Raw genomic sequence first — 15295 nt, 5'->3', positions numbered from 1 at the left:
GACATGTATGAGGAGGAAAATGATGTGGAGGCGGAGCAATTGCCTGTAATGGAGATGTCACCCCCTAGGGAGTCGACACCTGAGTGGATGGGCTTATGGAAGGAATTACGTGACAGTGTCAGCTCTTTACAAAAGACGGTTGATGACATGAGACAGCCGGCTACTCAGCTTGTGCCTGTCCAGGCGTCTCAAAGACCATCAGGGGCTCTAAAACGCCCGTTACCTCAGATGGCAGATACAGACGCCGACACGGATACTGACTCCAGTGTCGACGATGAAGAGACGAATGTGACTTCCAGTAGGGCCACACGTTACATGATTGAGGCAATGAAAAATGTTTTACACGTTTCTGATAGTACAAGTACCACTAAAAAGGGTATTATGTTTGGTGAGAAAAAACTACCTGTAGTTTTTCCTGCATCTGAAGAATTAAATGAAGTGTGTGATGAAGCGTGGGTTTCCCCCGATAAAAAACTGATAATTCCTAAAAGGTTATTGGCATCATACCCCTTCCCGCCAGAGGATAGGGCACGTTGGGAAACACCCCCTAGGGTGGATAAAGCGCTCACACGCTTGTCTAAACAGGTGGCACTACCGTCTCCTGATACGGCCGCCCTAAAGGAACCTGCTGACAGAAAGCAGGAGAATATCCTAAAATGTATATACTCACGGGTGTTCTACTGCGACCAGCAATCGCCTCAGCCTGGATGTGCAGTGCTGGGGTGGCTTGGTCGGATTCCCTGACTGAAAATATTGATACCCTAGATAGGGACAGTATATTACTGACTATAGAGCATTTAAAAGATGCATTTTTATATATGCGTGATGCACAGAGGGATATTTGCCGACTGGCATCAAGAGTAAGTGCGCTGTCCATTTCTGCCAGAAGAGGGTTATGGACGCGGCAGTGGTCAGGTGATGCGGATTCCAAAAGGCATATGGAAGTATTGCCTTATAAAGGGGAGGAGTTATTTGGGGTAGGTCTATCAGACCTAGTGGCCACGGCAACTGCTGGGAAATCCACATTTTTACCCCAGGTAGCCTCTCAACATAAGAAGACGCCGTATTATCAGGCGCAGTCCTTTCGGCCCCATAAGGGCAAGCGGGCAAAAGGCTCCTCTTTTCTGCCCCGTGGCAGAGGGAGAGGAAAAAGGCTGCAGCAAACAGCCAGTTCCCAGGAACAGAAGCCCTCTCCCGCTTCTGCCAAATCCTCAGCATGACGCTGGGGCTTTACAAGCGGACTCAGGCACGGTGGGGGCCCGTCTCAAGAATTTCAGTGCGCAGTGGGCTCACTCACAAGTGGACCACTGGATCCTTCAGGTGGTATCTCAGGGGTACAAATTGGAATTCGAGACGTCTCCCCCTCGCCGTTTCCTAAAGTCTGCTTTACCGACGTCTCCCTCCGACAGGGAGGCGGTACTGGAAGCCATTCACAAGCTGTATTCTCAGCAGGTGATAATCAAGGTACCCCTCCTGCAACAGGGAAAGGGGTATTATTCCACGCTGTTTGTGGTACCGAAGCCGGACGGCTCGGTGAGACCTATTTTAAATCTGAAATCCTTGAACACTTACATACAGAGGTTCAAATTCAAGATGGAGTCACTCAGAGCGGTGATTGCGAACCTGGAAGAAGTGGATTATATGGTGTCTCTGGACATCAAGGATGCTTACCTCCATGTCCCAATTTACCCTTCTCACCAAGGGTACCTCAGGTTTGTGGTACAGAACTGCCACTATCGGTTTCAGACGCTGCCGTTTGGGTTGTCCACGGCACCCCGGGTCTTTACCAAAGTAATGGCCGAAATGATGATACTCCTCCGAAGGAAAGGAGTTTTAATTATCCCTTACTTGGACGATCTCCTGATAAGGGCAAGATCCAGGGAACAGTTGGTAGTCGGGGTAGCACTATCTCAAGTAGTGTTGCGGCAGCACGGTTGGATTCTCAATATCCCAAAATCGCAGCTGATCCCGACGACACGTCTTCTATTCCTAGGGATGATCCTGGACACAGTCCAGAAAAAGGTGTTTCTCCCGGAGTAGAAAGCCAGGGAGTTATCCGAGCTAGTCAGAAACCTCCTAAAACCAGGCCAAGTCTCAGTGCATCAATGCACAAGGGTCCTGGGAAAAATGGTGGCTTCTTACGAAGCAATCCCATTCGGCAGATTCCACGCAAGAACATTCCAGTGGGACCTGCTGGACAAATGGTCCGGATCGCATCTTCAGATGCATCGACGGATAACCCTGTCACCAAGGACAAGGGTGTCTCTCCTGTGGTGGTTGCAGAGTGCTCATCTTCTAGAGGGCCGCAGATTCGGCCTTCAGGACTGGGTCCTGGTGACCACAGATGCCAGCCTGCGAGGCTGGGGAGCAGTCACACAGGGAAGAAATTTCCAGGGCTTGTGGTCAAGCCTGGAGACATCACTTCACATAAATATCCTGGAGTTAAGGGCCATTTACAATGCTCTAAGCCAAGCAAGACCTCTGCTTCAGGGTCAGCCGGTGCTGATCCAGTCGGACAAAATCGCGGCAGTCGCCCACGTAAACAGACAGGGCGGCACAAGAAGCAGGAGGGCAATGGCAGAAGCTGCAAGGATTCTTCGCTGGGCGGAAAATCATGTGATAGCACTGTCAGCAGTGTTCATTCCGGGAGTGGACAACTGGGAAGCAGACTTCCTCAGCAGGCACGACCTCCACCCGGGAGAGTGGGGACTTCACCCAGAAGTCTTCCACATGATTGTAAACAGTTGGGAAAAACCAAAGGTGGACATGATGGCGTCCCGCCTCAACAAAAAACTGGACAGGTATTGCGCCAGGTCAAGGGACCCTCAGGCAATAGCTGTGGACGCTCTGGTAACACCGTGGGTGTACCAGTCAGTGTGTGTTCCCTCCTCTGCCTCTCATACCCAAGGTACTGAGAATTATAAGACGGAGAGGAGTAAGAACTATACTCGTGGCTCCAGATTGGCCAAGAAGGACTTGGTACCCGGAACTTCAAGAGATGCTCACAGCGGACCCGTGGCCTCTACCTCTAAGAAGGGACCTGCTCCAGCAAGGACCCTGTCTGTTCCAAGACTTACCGCGGCTGCGTTTGACGGCATGGCGGTTGAACGCCGGATCCTGAAGGAAAAAGGCATTCCGGAGGAAGTCATCCCTACCCTGATCAAAGCCAGGAAGGATGTAACCGCAAAGCATTATCACCGCATTTGGCGAAAATATGTTGCGTGGTGCGAGGCCAGGAAGGCCCCAACGGAGGAATTTCAACTGGGTCGATTCCTGCATTTCCTGCAAACAGGAGTGTCTATGGGCCTCAAATTGGGATCCATTAAGGTTCAGATTTCGGCCCTGTCGATTTTCTTCCAGAAAGAACTGGCTTCCGTTCCTGAAGTTCAGACATTTGTCAAGGGGGTGCTGCATATACAGCCTCCTTTTGTGCCTCCAGTGGCACCTTGGGATCTCAATGTAGTTTTGGGGTTCCTCAAATCACATTGGTTTGAACCGCTTAAATCTGTGGATTTAAAATATCTCACATGGAAAGTGGTCATGCTGTTGGCCCTGGCTTCGGCCAGGCGCGTGTCAGAATTGGCGGCTTTATCCTGTAAAAGCCCTTATCTGATTTTCCATTCGGACAGGGCGGAATTGAGGACTCGTCCTCAGTTTCTCCCTAAGGTGGTGTCAGCGTTTCACCTGAACCAGCCTATTGTGGTGCCTGCGGCTACTAGGAACTTGGAGGACTCCAGGTTGCTAGACGTTGTCAGGGCCCTGAAAATATGTTTCCAGGACGGCTGGAGTCAGAAAATCTGACTCGCTGTTTATCCTGTACGCACCCAACAAGCTGGGTGCTCCTGCTTCTAAGCAGACCATTGCTCGCTGAATTTGTAGCACAATTCAGCTGGAGCATTCTGCGGCTGGATTGCCGCATCCTAAATCAGTGAAAGCCCATTCCACGAGGAAGGTGGGCTCATCTTGGGCAGCTGCCCGAGGGGTCTCGGCTTTACAACTGTGCCGAGCTGCTACTTGGTCAGGGGCAAACACGTTTGCTAAATTCTACAAATTTGATACCCTGGCTGAGGAGGACCTTGAGTTCTCTCATTCGGTGCTGCAGAGTCATCCGCACTCTCCCGCCCGTGTGGGAGCTTTGGTATAATCCCCATGGTCCTTACGGAGTTCCCAGCATCCACTAGGACGTCAGAGAAAATAAGATTTTACTCACCGGTAAATCTATTTCTCGTAGTCCGTAGTGGATGCTGGGCGCCCATCCCAAGTGCGGATTGTCTGCAATACTTGTATATAGTTATTGCCTAACTAAAGGGATATTGTTGAGCCATCTGTTGAGAGGCTCTGTTATATTTCATACTGTTAACTGGGTATAGTATCACGAGTTATACGGTGTGATTGGTGTGGCTGGTATGAGTCTTACCCGGGATTCAAAATCCTTCCTTATTGTGTCAGCTCTTCCGGGCACAGTATCCTAACTGAGGTCTGGAGGAGGGGCATAGAGGGAGGAGCCAGTGCACACCAGATAGTACCAAATCTTTCTTATAGAGTGCCCAGTCTCCTGCGGAGCCAGTCTATTCCCCATGGTCCTTACGGAGTTCCCAGCATCCACTACGGACTACGAGAAATAGATTTACCGGTGAGTAAAATCTTATTTTTTCCTATCCTTTCCCCACAGACGGCAGGACATGGTATCAGAACCTCTCTAGGGTATACCCCTCGATGTATCGCCGGTCCAACAAGCTGCCGTTTTCCTGAGCAACCTTGCTCAGGGACCCATCGAAGACATATACGGCAGCAGGGTTCTACCTTGTCCACAGCAGGTAGGTTGTGGAACAATTGTCCTCTAGGTTACAGGATGTTTCGCATCAGGATCAATTGATACTTTGGTACAGGTCCGAATCACGATTCTGCTCTATGATCTTTGAAGGTCTCCACGTCTGCAGACTCGGACCCTGCATTTTCGCTTGGGCTGTCTTAAACCGACGACCTCTGGGTCTGCGACTGTGACAGGTGAACATGTAATCCTACGGGGCAGATGGTTCAGGGGAAGGAACTTTCTGCAGGATTTCTTGAACCATTGGAGGTAAGTCCACTTTGCTTTCTCCTAATACTGCCCCAGCTCCAAGACAGACCTTTACTGGTCTTTCCTTTAGATTTTTCCGTGCCCCTTCAAAAACTTTCGACTCCACACGGGCGATATCTCAGTCGCCAGGGGATCTCAGTAAAAAAAAAAAAAAAAATTAAAAAAGCTGAAGCAGAGGTTCAGCATCCTCCTATAAACCCACTACAGGTCAGACTTTCCTACCACCTGGAGGGTCCCAGGGTAGGCGCAGGTCGGTGGTCCTATGGGAAGAACTGAGAAGGCTTGGGTGGTTACAAACTAGATTTCGGAGTACAACCATCTCAGGAGTCCCTCGGCAGGGGTCGGCCGATTTACGATGACAAGAGAGTCATACTGCAGGCGGCGCTCCATATGCTTCTAACCGCAAAGGGTGTTGATCCCTGTTTTTCACATATCATTTGAATCGGGACAGTTCTCAGGCCTTTGTTTTCTTTTCACGTTCCGAAGCCAGTTGGCTCGGCCAGACCTATTCTGGCCTTAGAATCCTTTCAGTCTGTGATTGCTAGTTTGAACAAAGGGAGTTTTTACGTGTCCCTTGTCTTCAGCGATGCCTGTTTACTGATTTCCGTTGGACGGGTTTTTCTCAGATTCGCATTACAGGATTCTCATTTTCACTGTCAGTCCTTTCCTTTCGGTCTCTCTTCCGCTCCCACAGAGTTCAGGAAGATCACAGAATAACTCTCTTTCAAGGGCAGAAGGTGACGTTGGTTCCCTAATGGGACAATCTACTGCTACTTTCCCACTCTGTACATTAGGTGGCTTCTGAATATCCGGAGGATCCAGGAGCTTCTGGTTCAACACAGATCCAATTTATGCTCCTCGTAGACGTTTCTCAACACGGTCCGTCAGAGGATTTTTCCTTCCTCTGCACCAGGTACTCTATTCCTTCAGTCAAGTTGCGACGCAATGAGTGGTCGCCTACATTCCTCTCTGAGCGGGGGACAACATTCCTCTCTGAGCGGGGGACAACAATCTTCTTTCCAGGTCAAGCCACCAGGTCAGACTCCCGGGTGAGAAAACATTCCCCGAAGTTTTGTCAGCTGGTCCGCTGTGGGCGGAGATTTCGGATCGACCTCAGGGCGTTCTGACTGACTTTTTAACCCTTTACTACTCTCGGACGTGAGCTCGGGCAGTAGCCGAGGAGGCCCTCAGGGCTCCGGGGAGTTTTCTGGTTATTCTACCCTGCCTCCCTTTTTGATTTCTACCTCATGTTCGGTAACACAGGAGGGGATTATGCGTGCTAGTCCTCTCGGTGGCTCTGGTTGGGCCACGCATGACTTGAAGATACAGATACACCTGTTGTCAGTAGAGGAGCCTTGGCTCCTACCTCGACTGGACTGTCCACTTAAACAACTTTTTCTTTGTTCAATCTTACACTGGTTCCGTGTAACCGTGTGACTGTTCACGAGACCTCAGAAGGGAGGAGTTCCCTAGTTTGGTTAGGCCTACCGGGCCCCGATTTCAGAAGTCTGTTACCTCTTCTCGCTTTTGCCATTTTTGGAAAACTGTATGGGACATAATAAGCATAAAAGGGGTTTTCCCCTTCTTTCAGTTACCATTCAGCCGTCATCTTTGGTTTCTCTGGGAGGTTTTGCTCCGCTGCGCTTCAAACCACACTGACCTGAATTTTAGGTCTCTGCCTTTTTTGTTCGGTTTTCTTCCAAAAGAGATTAGCCTAGCGGCCGTAGGTTCGGCCTCTTTTTCAGGGAGTACTCTATTGGCAACTCCCCCGGCTGAGCTTCGGTCTCAGCGGTCGTTTCTTCCAGAGGGGATGTCCATTTTTCAGATAAATCTGACACTAGTGTTTTTTGGTCCTCTTTTAATGTTGTCAGGGCTCGCCGACTCTCCCTACAGAGGTCTTCGGCTATTCGACGAAGTTTTTTCTTCTTTGTGCTCCCGTGCTAAATAGCCGGGGTCCCAGCATACGCTGGGCCGTTGGATACATCTGACCATCAGACAGTCTTCTTGGAGGTTGCTAGGGAGCCTCCGTATTCCATTTCAGCGCACTTTGCGCGCGTTGTAAGACCTTCGTGGGCGGCTGCCCGTGGGGTCTCCATAAATAGTTTGTCGGGCGGCTACTTGGTCGGACCGACATTCGTTTTGTCAAATTCTACAAGTTTGACAATTTTGCGGCCTCTGCATCACAGTTTGGCCGAGCAGTTTTTACAGGACTCTCAGCGCTCTCCCACCCGTTTTTGGGAGCTCTGGGACGTCCCCATTGTAACTACGCTCCAGTGGCCCCTAGTGGATGAAGGAGAAATCAGGATTTTAGTACTTACCGATAAATCCCTTTCTCCGATTCCACAGGGGCCACTGGACGCCCGCCCAGCGCTGTTCATCCTTGTTTTTTGCTTAAACGTTTGCAGATCAATATGACTGCTTGTTGAGTTCAGGCTAGCCTGGTTTTTGTCAGGTTCTGTTCCAGGTTTAGTTTGGATTATCCTGGTTTACAGAGCGTCATTAACCTCCTCTACCTTAAGGTTTGTTTATTCCATCTCTCATCGGGCACAGTTTTACGTAGACTGGCTTGGAGGGGAGATAGTAGGGGAGGAGCTAGCCACAGTGTGAGAATTTTAAAGTGCCAGCTCCCAATTACTGCCTACTATTTCCCCATTGTAACTACGCTCCAGTGGCCCCTGTGGAATCTGAGAAAGGGATTTATCGGTAAGTACCAAAATCCTGATTGCACTGTGTCCCAAAGTATTTGTGCTTCATGAAACTGGGTTGACCTTAATGGTGTGCCTAGAACAGGGGTTCTCAAACTCGGTCCTCAGGACCCCACACAGTGCATGTTTTGCAGGTGCACAGGTGTATTAATTACTCACACATTTTAAAAGGTACACAGGTGGAGATAATTATTTCACTTGGGATTCTGTGAGGAGACCTGCAAAACATGCACTGTGTGGGGTCCTGAGGACCGAGTTTGAGAACCTGTGGCCTAGACCAAGTACATTTACTTTTATGGTTTTGGCGATCATGGTCCTTTTACATAGGTAAGCCCAAATGTAATAGGCTGCGAGCGTGGGCAGCAGCGAGATTGCTGCTAAGTTTAAGGTGGAGATTGGTTGGTTTTGCTCTAAGGGGTACATTTACTAAGCAGGGATAAGAGCGGAGAAGTGAGCCAGTGGAGAAGTGCCCATGGCAACCAATCAGCACTGAAGTAACATCTATAATTTGCATGCTATAAAATTATACAGAGCTGCTGATTGGTTGATGGGGAAACTTTCTTCACTGGCTCACTTCTCCGCTCTTCTCACTGCTTAGTAAATGTCCCCCTAAATCTGATATCGGTAATTTTAGATATCTCCCTTCTTTCCTCAATTTAGTCTATTACTTATTCTGTAGTCTGTTCATTGTAGTAACCATCTGGTGATGTCCTCTAAGAGGAGGAAAATATCAAAATGTGCCAGTAACTATTTTAACATCAAGAATAAAAGTTTGAACAAGAGACGCCCATGTCAAGTCTCCAGTGTTGGTTCTCTTACTGTCCTTTACATACAAATAGGGGGTGATTGGGTCTTGGTGGTGATGAGATGTTGGCTTTCTGAAAGCCAATGATGGCAGATGCACTTATTTATTCTTGCCTGATATGTTTCAGGTTACCGGCTGAGCCCGCAAGCGGTGAATGTGGTTGTACGGAGATACAGCACCCATGGGCGAATAACATTTGACGATTACATTGCTTGCTGTGTGAAACTCCGCGCCATGACAGGTATGTTGGCGGGTGGTATAAGCTAAGTGAGATCCTTGATAACGTCTTGGAACTAAAGATGTGCGCTTGTTTGTTTGCAGATACGTTCAGGAGGAGAGATGGCGCCCAACAGGGGATAGTGAGTTTTCAATATGATGATGTGAGTACAACAGTCCAATATATTGTTCATCAAACACTGGAAAGGGAGATTTTATATGGTCGTGTCTGTTATGAGCGTACATGGTGGAGGCATTGGTCTTAGTACAACAGGAATATTTAGTCACTTTCTCCTTCATCCACTAGGGGCCACTGGAGTGTAGTTACAATGGGGAGATAGTAGGTGGTATTGGTAGCTGGCACTTTAAAAATTCTCACACTGTGGCTAGCTCCTCCCCTACTATCTCCCCTCCAAGCCAGTCTTAGTTAAGTGCCCGAGGTAGCTGGTTCACTTGGGTTTAGCTGAAGAATTTTCTTCTTTTTTCTTTATTATTTTATTTTTCTTACGGAACCTCAGAGAAACATCTGGTGCACCTTAATTAGCGGTACACTAAATACAGGGCGGGGTGTTGCCTTCCCTTTATTATTCCTTGTTGTCACTAGTTACTAATGCTATTTGTAATTGTGGAATGCGTGTAAGGCATCAGACAAATAGCGCTGCGGCTCAGTACGCTAGTAGCGGGTATCTGAACAGGGGTTTGAATCCAAACAAAACTTTAAGGAGAACTCCTATAGCCTAGGGCTAAGACTCCTGTCCCACAGCGCAGCGTTGCTGGTTCAGGTCTCCGCTGCTCCAGAAAGTTTATTTTAATCGTATCGGTCACTACACATTATAGTGCAGACCTTACGTAGGGCTCTGTTTATTTAACCCACCTTTTCTCCTTTCGTTTGTCTCTCCTGGGATAGTCGAAGAATTCCCTCTTAGGTGTGAAGTATGCGGCGGAGCCATCTGCTTCGCCCTCCACGCACCTGCACACCCCTGTTTGATCAATGATGCAGGTAATGTCACTATTAACCAGACAATAGCTCATCAGGTAAGCCCTTGGACTTTGGTTTCCAAGGTCACAGGATCAAATCACAGCGGGACCAAACACACCTTTCCAAAAAGAAACTTTGCTAACATTCCATGCATTACTGATGTCTGTTTTCTGTGGATCTGAACCAGTGTCTCAGAATATACAGGTACATAATACAGCAGTTCATCTGATACTGCAGGTAAAGGAGGAGGACACGTCAAGTCCATCAGGGTTCCACGCCATTGACGAAAATGACAGCGACTGGTTCAGTTTCGGATGAGCTGGGCAGGCTCCGGTAGGCGGCCGACAGACACCCGAATACACAATATCAGGTATCAAACAGGGTTTGTTTTCCTATCTTTTCCCCGCAGATGGCAGGAGATGGTATCAGAACCTCTCTAGGGTATACACCTCGGTGTATCGCCGGTCCATCAAGCCGCCGTTTTCCTGAGGCAACCTTGCTCAGGGATCCATCGACATATGCGGCAGCATGGTTCTACCGTATCCGGAGCAGGTAGGTTGGGGAACAATTGTCCTCTAGGTTACAGGATGCTTCGCATCAGGATCAATTGATACTTTGATACAGGTCAGAATCACGATTCTGCTTTATGTTCCTTGGAGGTCTCCATGTCTACAGACTCGGACCCTGCATCTTCGCTTGGGCTGTCTTAACCCGACGACCTCTGGGGCTGCGACAGTGACAAGTAAACATGAAATCCTACGGGGCAGATGGTTCTGGGGAAGGAACTTTCTGCAGGATTTCTTGAACCAATGGAGGTAGGTCCACTTTGATTTCTCCTACTACTGCCCCAGCTCCAAGACAGACCTTTACTGGTCTTCCCTTTAGATTGTTTCGTGCCCTTTCAGGTTTTTGACTCCACACGGGTGATATCTTCGTCGCCAGGGGTTCTCAGGGTAAAAAGGCTGAAGCAGAGGTTCAACATCCTCAGTCCAGTCTGATTTTATGTCATCCTATACACCCATTACACCTGCAGGGTCCCAGGGTAGGCGCAGGTCGATGGGAGAAGGCTTGGGCGGTTACAACCGTCTCAGGAGTCCCTCGGCATGGGTCGGCTGATTTACGATGACAAGAGAGTCATACTGCAGGCTGCGCTCCATAGGTTTCTAACCGCAAAGGGTGTTGATCCCTGTTTTACACATGTCATTTGAATTAGGACAGTTCTCAGGCCTTTGTTTTCTTTTCACGTTCCGAAGCCAAGTGGCTCGGACAGGCCTATTCTGGCCTTACAATCCTTTTAGTCTGTGATTGCTAGTTTAAACAAGAAAGGGAGTTTTACGTGTCCCTTGTCTTCAGAGATGCCTGTTTACTGATTTCCGTTGGACAGGCTTTTCTCAGATTCCCCCTTAACAGGATTCTCATTTTCACTGTAAGTCCTTTACTCTTCTCTCTTCCGCTCCCACAGAGTTTAGGAAGATAACAGAATAACTCTTTTTCAAGGGCAGTGGGTGACGTTGGTTCCCTAATGGGACAATTTACTGCTACTATCCCACTCTGTACATTAGGTGGCTTCTGAATATCCGGAGGATCCACGAGCTTCTGATTCGACACAGATCCAATTTATGCTCCGCATAGACGTTTCTCAACACGGTCCGTCAGAGGTTTTTTCATTCCTCGGCACCAGAGACTCTATTTCTTCAGTCAAGTTGCGACGTAATGAGTGGTCGCCTCCATTCCTCTCGGAACGGGGGACAACAATCTTGTTTCCAGATCAAGCCACCAGGTCAGACTCCTGGGTGAGGGAACATGCCCCGGAGTTTTGTCAGCTGGTCCGCTGTGGGCGGAGATTTCGGATCGACCTCAGGGCGTTCTGACTGACTCTTTAACCCTTTATTACTCTCGGACGGCAGTAGCCGTGGAGGCCCTCAGGGCTCCGGGGAGTTTTCTGGTTATTCTATCCTGCCTCCTTTTCTATTTCTACTTCATGTTCAGTAACACAGGAGGGGATTATGCGTGCTAGTCCTCTCGGTGGCGCTGGTTGGGCCACGCATGACTTGAAGATACAGATACGCCTGTTGTCAGTAGAGGAGCCTTGGCTCCTACCTCGACGGGACTGTCTACTTCAACAGGCTCCTTTTTTTTTTTCTCCTTGTTCAATTTTACACTGGTTTCGGTTACCCGTGTGACTGTTCACGAGACCTCAGAAGGGAGGAGTTCCCTAGTTCGGTTAGGCCTACTGGGCTCCGATTTCAGAAGTCTATTACCTCTTCTCGCTTTTGCCACTTTGGGAAAACTTTATGGAACATAATGAAGATAAAAGGGGGTTTTTCCCCCTTCTTCCAGTTACCATTCATCTTTGGTTTCTCTGGGAGGTTTTTTGCTCCGCTGCGCTTCAAACCACACTGACCGGAATTTTAGGTCTCTGCCTTTTTCGCTTTTCTTCCAAATGAGATTAGCCTAGCGGCCGTAAGTTCGGCCTCTTGTTCAGGGAGTACTCTATTGGCAACTCCCCGGGCTCGGCTTCGGCCTCAGCGGTCGTTTCTTCCAGAGGGGAGGTCCATTTTTCATATAAATCTGACACTAGTGGTTTTCAATCCTCTCTGAATGTTGTCAGGGCTCGTCAACTCTCTCTACAGAGGTCTCAGGCTATTCGATGAAGTGTTTTTTCTTCTTTGCTCTGGACGATGCTCCCGTACTAAATAGCCGGGGCCCCAGCATATGCTGGACAGTTGGATACATCTGATCATCAGACAGTCTTCTTGGCGGTTACTAGGGAACCTCCGTTTTCCAATTCAGCGCGCTTTACGCGCATTGTAAGACCTTCGTGGGCAGCCGCCCGCGGGGTCTCCATGAATATTTTGTCGGGCGGCTACTTGGTCAAACCGACATTCGTTTTGTCAAATTCTACAAGTTTGACACTTTTACGGCCTCTGCATCACTGTTTGGCCGAGCAGTTTTTACAGGACTCTCAGCGCTTTCCCACCCGTTTTTTGGGAGCTCTGGGACGTCCCCATTGTAACTACACTCCAGTGGCCCCTAGTGGATGAAGGAGAAATCAGGATTTTGGTACTTACCGATAAATCCCTTTCTCCGATTCCACAGGGGCCACTGGACGCCCGCCCAGCGCTGTTTCTCCTGATTTTTGTTTGATTAACGATTGCAGATCACCATATGACTGCTTGTTGGGTTCAGGCTAGCCTGGTTTTTTGTCAGGTTCTGTTCCAGGTTTAGTTTGTGTTCGCCTGGTTTACAGGGCGTCGTTAACCTCCTCTACCTTACGGTTTGTTTATTACAGCTCTCCTCGGGCACAGTTTAACGTAGACTGGCTTGGAGGGGAGATAGTAGGGGAGGAGCTAGCCACAGTGTGAGAATTTTTAAAGTGCCAGCTACCAATACCACCTACTATCTCCCCATTGTAACTACACTCCAGTGGCCCCTGTGGAATCGGAGAAAGGGATTTATCGGTAAGTACCAAAATCCTGATTTTACTCCAGGTTTGCAGAAAGGATGCCTTTGTAAATATGAGTACACTCCATGGTCCGTGGCCGCCACCAAAAAAAACAGTGGTTGACACTGCAAGCATGTACAAATGATTTGCAGCATTTGACGGTGATAAAGTACCAACCAACCAGCTCTTAACTGTCTCTTTTCAAACCTAGCCTGTAACATGACAGTTAGAAGCTGATTGGCTGGTACATTATCACCGTGAAACGGATCACTTTTTCAAGGCTTAGTACATCTCCCCCTAATACTTGAAGGGAGGGCAGATGTACTAAGCCTTGGAGAATGATTAACGGGCCAATTCAGTAAGGTTAGCAAATTCTGCTACACCGCAGAATTTTGCTAGCCATTAGCACGCATGCTGCGGGCCGCCCAGCATGCTGACCGGCGCCTCCCCCCACTTCAAGCAGAAATTACGAACAGCACGCAGTTTCTGCCTGTTAGCAGAAATTAAGGATGACTCCTGCTGCGGCCGCAGGAGTCCCGGCGCCATTCTTGCTGTCGCAGCGGCTGCAGGTGACGTCACGCACCCCCCCCCCCGTTTGCGCGTACCAGCCCACCGTTTGGGCTGGCACACCCCCGCAATGCTCCGTTTCCACCCCGCGACCGCCTCTGCCTGATTGACAGGCAGAGGTGATCGTATTTTTTGCGGCCCCCCGCAGAAAATGCGGGTTCATGCACAGTAGGGCCTGCTGCGCAAGCGCCCGCGGCCCCTCAGCAAAAATTCCGTATAAAACGCTACTTGCGATTCATACTGAATTCGCCCCTAAGTGCAGAGGTAAAGTACCAACCAACTGGCTAATGTCCGTTTTACAAGCACAGCCTGTAACATGGCAATTAGGAGCTGATTGGCTGGTACTTTATCTCCGGCCACTTTATCTCTCTCCAAGGCTTAGTAAATAGACTCCTGTGTAACCAATGGTTAGATGTAGGATTGATACATTGCGCAATATATAATATGGAAGACTTTAAGCTTTCCTGTAATTACCATTAGTAACATAAATTGGTTTGTCCACTTACTGTCAGCCTCGCTCTCTGGACATTATTCAGAGATGTACGCAAACCCAATGTGTTCGCAGTTGAGCGTTTAAGTCGCGCTGCTCATTTGCTGCGATGGACTTGCGACAGCGGTCGCTGAGAACATCATCAATTGGCAAAGTGATTGACGTACAGGGACCGTTTGTTGGGGAGGTAGCGGTGGCAGTGGAAGCCCAGACCGCGCCATGACCGCTTGCGGGCTGTGTCTCAGCCTGCGTCTCACTTCCTGCGGCCATACTGCGCGACCATAGGGTATTCACATAGGGTAAGTTTGATAATGACTGCGGCATTGCCATATTTTCATAGATTATCTGCGCACACCTTGACATTCAGTGGCGGCATTAGTGTACATCTCTGAATCAACCTGCTGGCACATATTGCAATGTACATTAAGCGCGGAAGCTGTTTTGCGCTGTGAGTTTATGGCATAGCAGGACTGTGGTTGTCCAATCACTAACATGAAGGAGAAGCACTACGTGGGGAGAGTTCTGGAGAAGAGGCGTTCATATGTGTCCATACAGGAATATTGATGATTGTATATTAACTACTTCTTGTGTTTGTTTTGTTGCAGTTCATAATGAGCGTGATGAGCGTCTGAGTGACACATGGGGAACTGAGAAGTACTGCATTTAGCCTGTAAACAACGCCATATCTTATTATTTTTGGAACTGAAGTGCTTGTTGAAATGTAACGGCTTGTGTGTATTTTGTAATGACTTTTATATATATCAATAAATGCAGAATGTACAAAGTTTCCTCTTTTTGGTTTTATTTTAAATGTATAATATGGATTATGTACGTACGTACATCTTTTTTTGTTCTTTACTGGTATAATTACATTGCAATATGACCCAACAGTATTTGTTTAGACTAGAGACTTTCCTCCGGGGTCCTTGGGGTATATTTACTAAGATTTGTAATTGTCGGGATTTGGAGGGAGATTAAACACGAATTACATTGGTAGTGTGAATTTGC

At 48.5% G+C, this 15295-nt stretch overlaps 1 protein-coding gene across 1 annotated transcript in view; it reads left to right on the top strand.

Annotated features, from left to right (window-relative positions):
* SRI (sorcin) overlaps positions 1 to 15074 on the top strand; it is a 32230-nt gene extending 17156 nt beyond the window's left edge. Inside the window, exons 6-8 of the mRNA XM_063921447.1 lie at positions 8718 to 8831; positions 8912 to 8970; positions 14893 to 15074. Coding sequence (XP_063777517.1) covers positions 8718 to 8831; positions 8912 to 8970; positions 14893 to 14919 — 200 coding nt within the window. The 3' untranslated portion in view covers positions 14920 to 15074. The remainder of the gene's footprint in view (positions 1 to 8717; positions 8832 to 8911; positions 8971 to 14892) is intronic.
* Positions 15075 to 15295: the final 221 nt, after the last annotated feature.

Source organism: Pseudophryne corroboree, chromosome 5, assembly GCF_028390025.1.
Source record: "Pseudophryne corroboree isolate aPseCor3 chromosome 5, aPseCor3.hap2, whole genome shotgun sequence".
Classification (NCBI taxonomy): Eukaryota; Metazoa; Chordata; class Amphibia; order Anura; family Myobatrachidae; genus Pseudophryne; species Pseudophryne corroboree.
The sequence above is the reverse complement of the archived record's forward strand: the minus strand, read 5'-3'. Positions and strand labels throughout refer to the sequence as shown.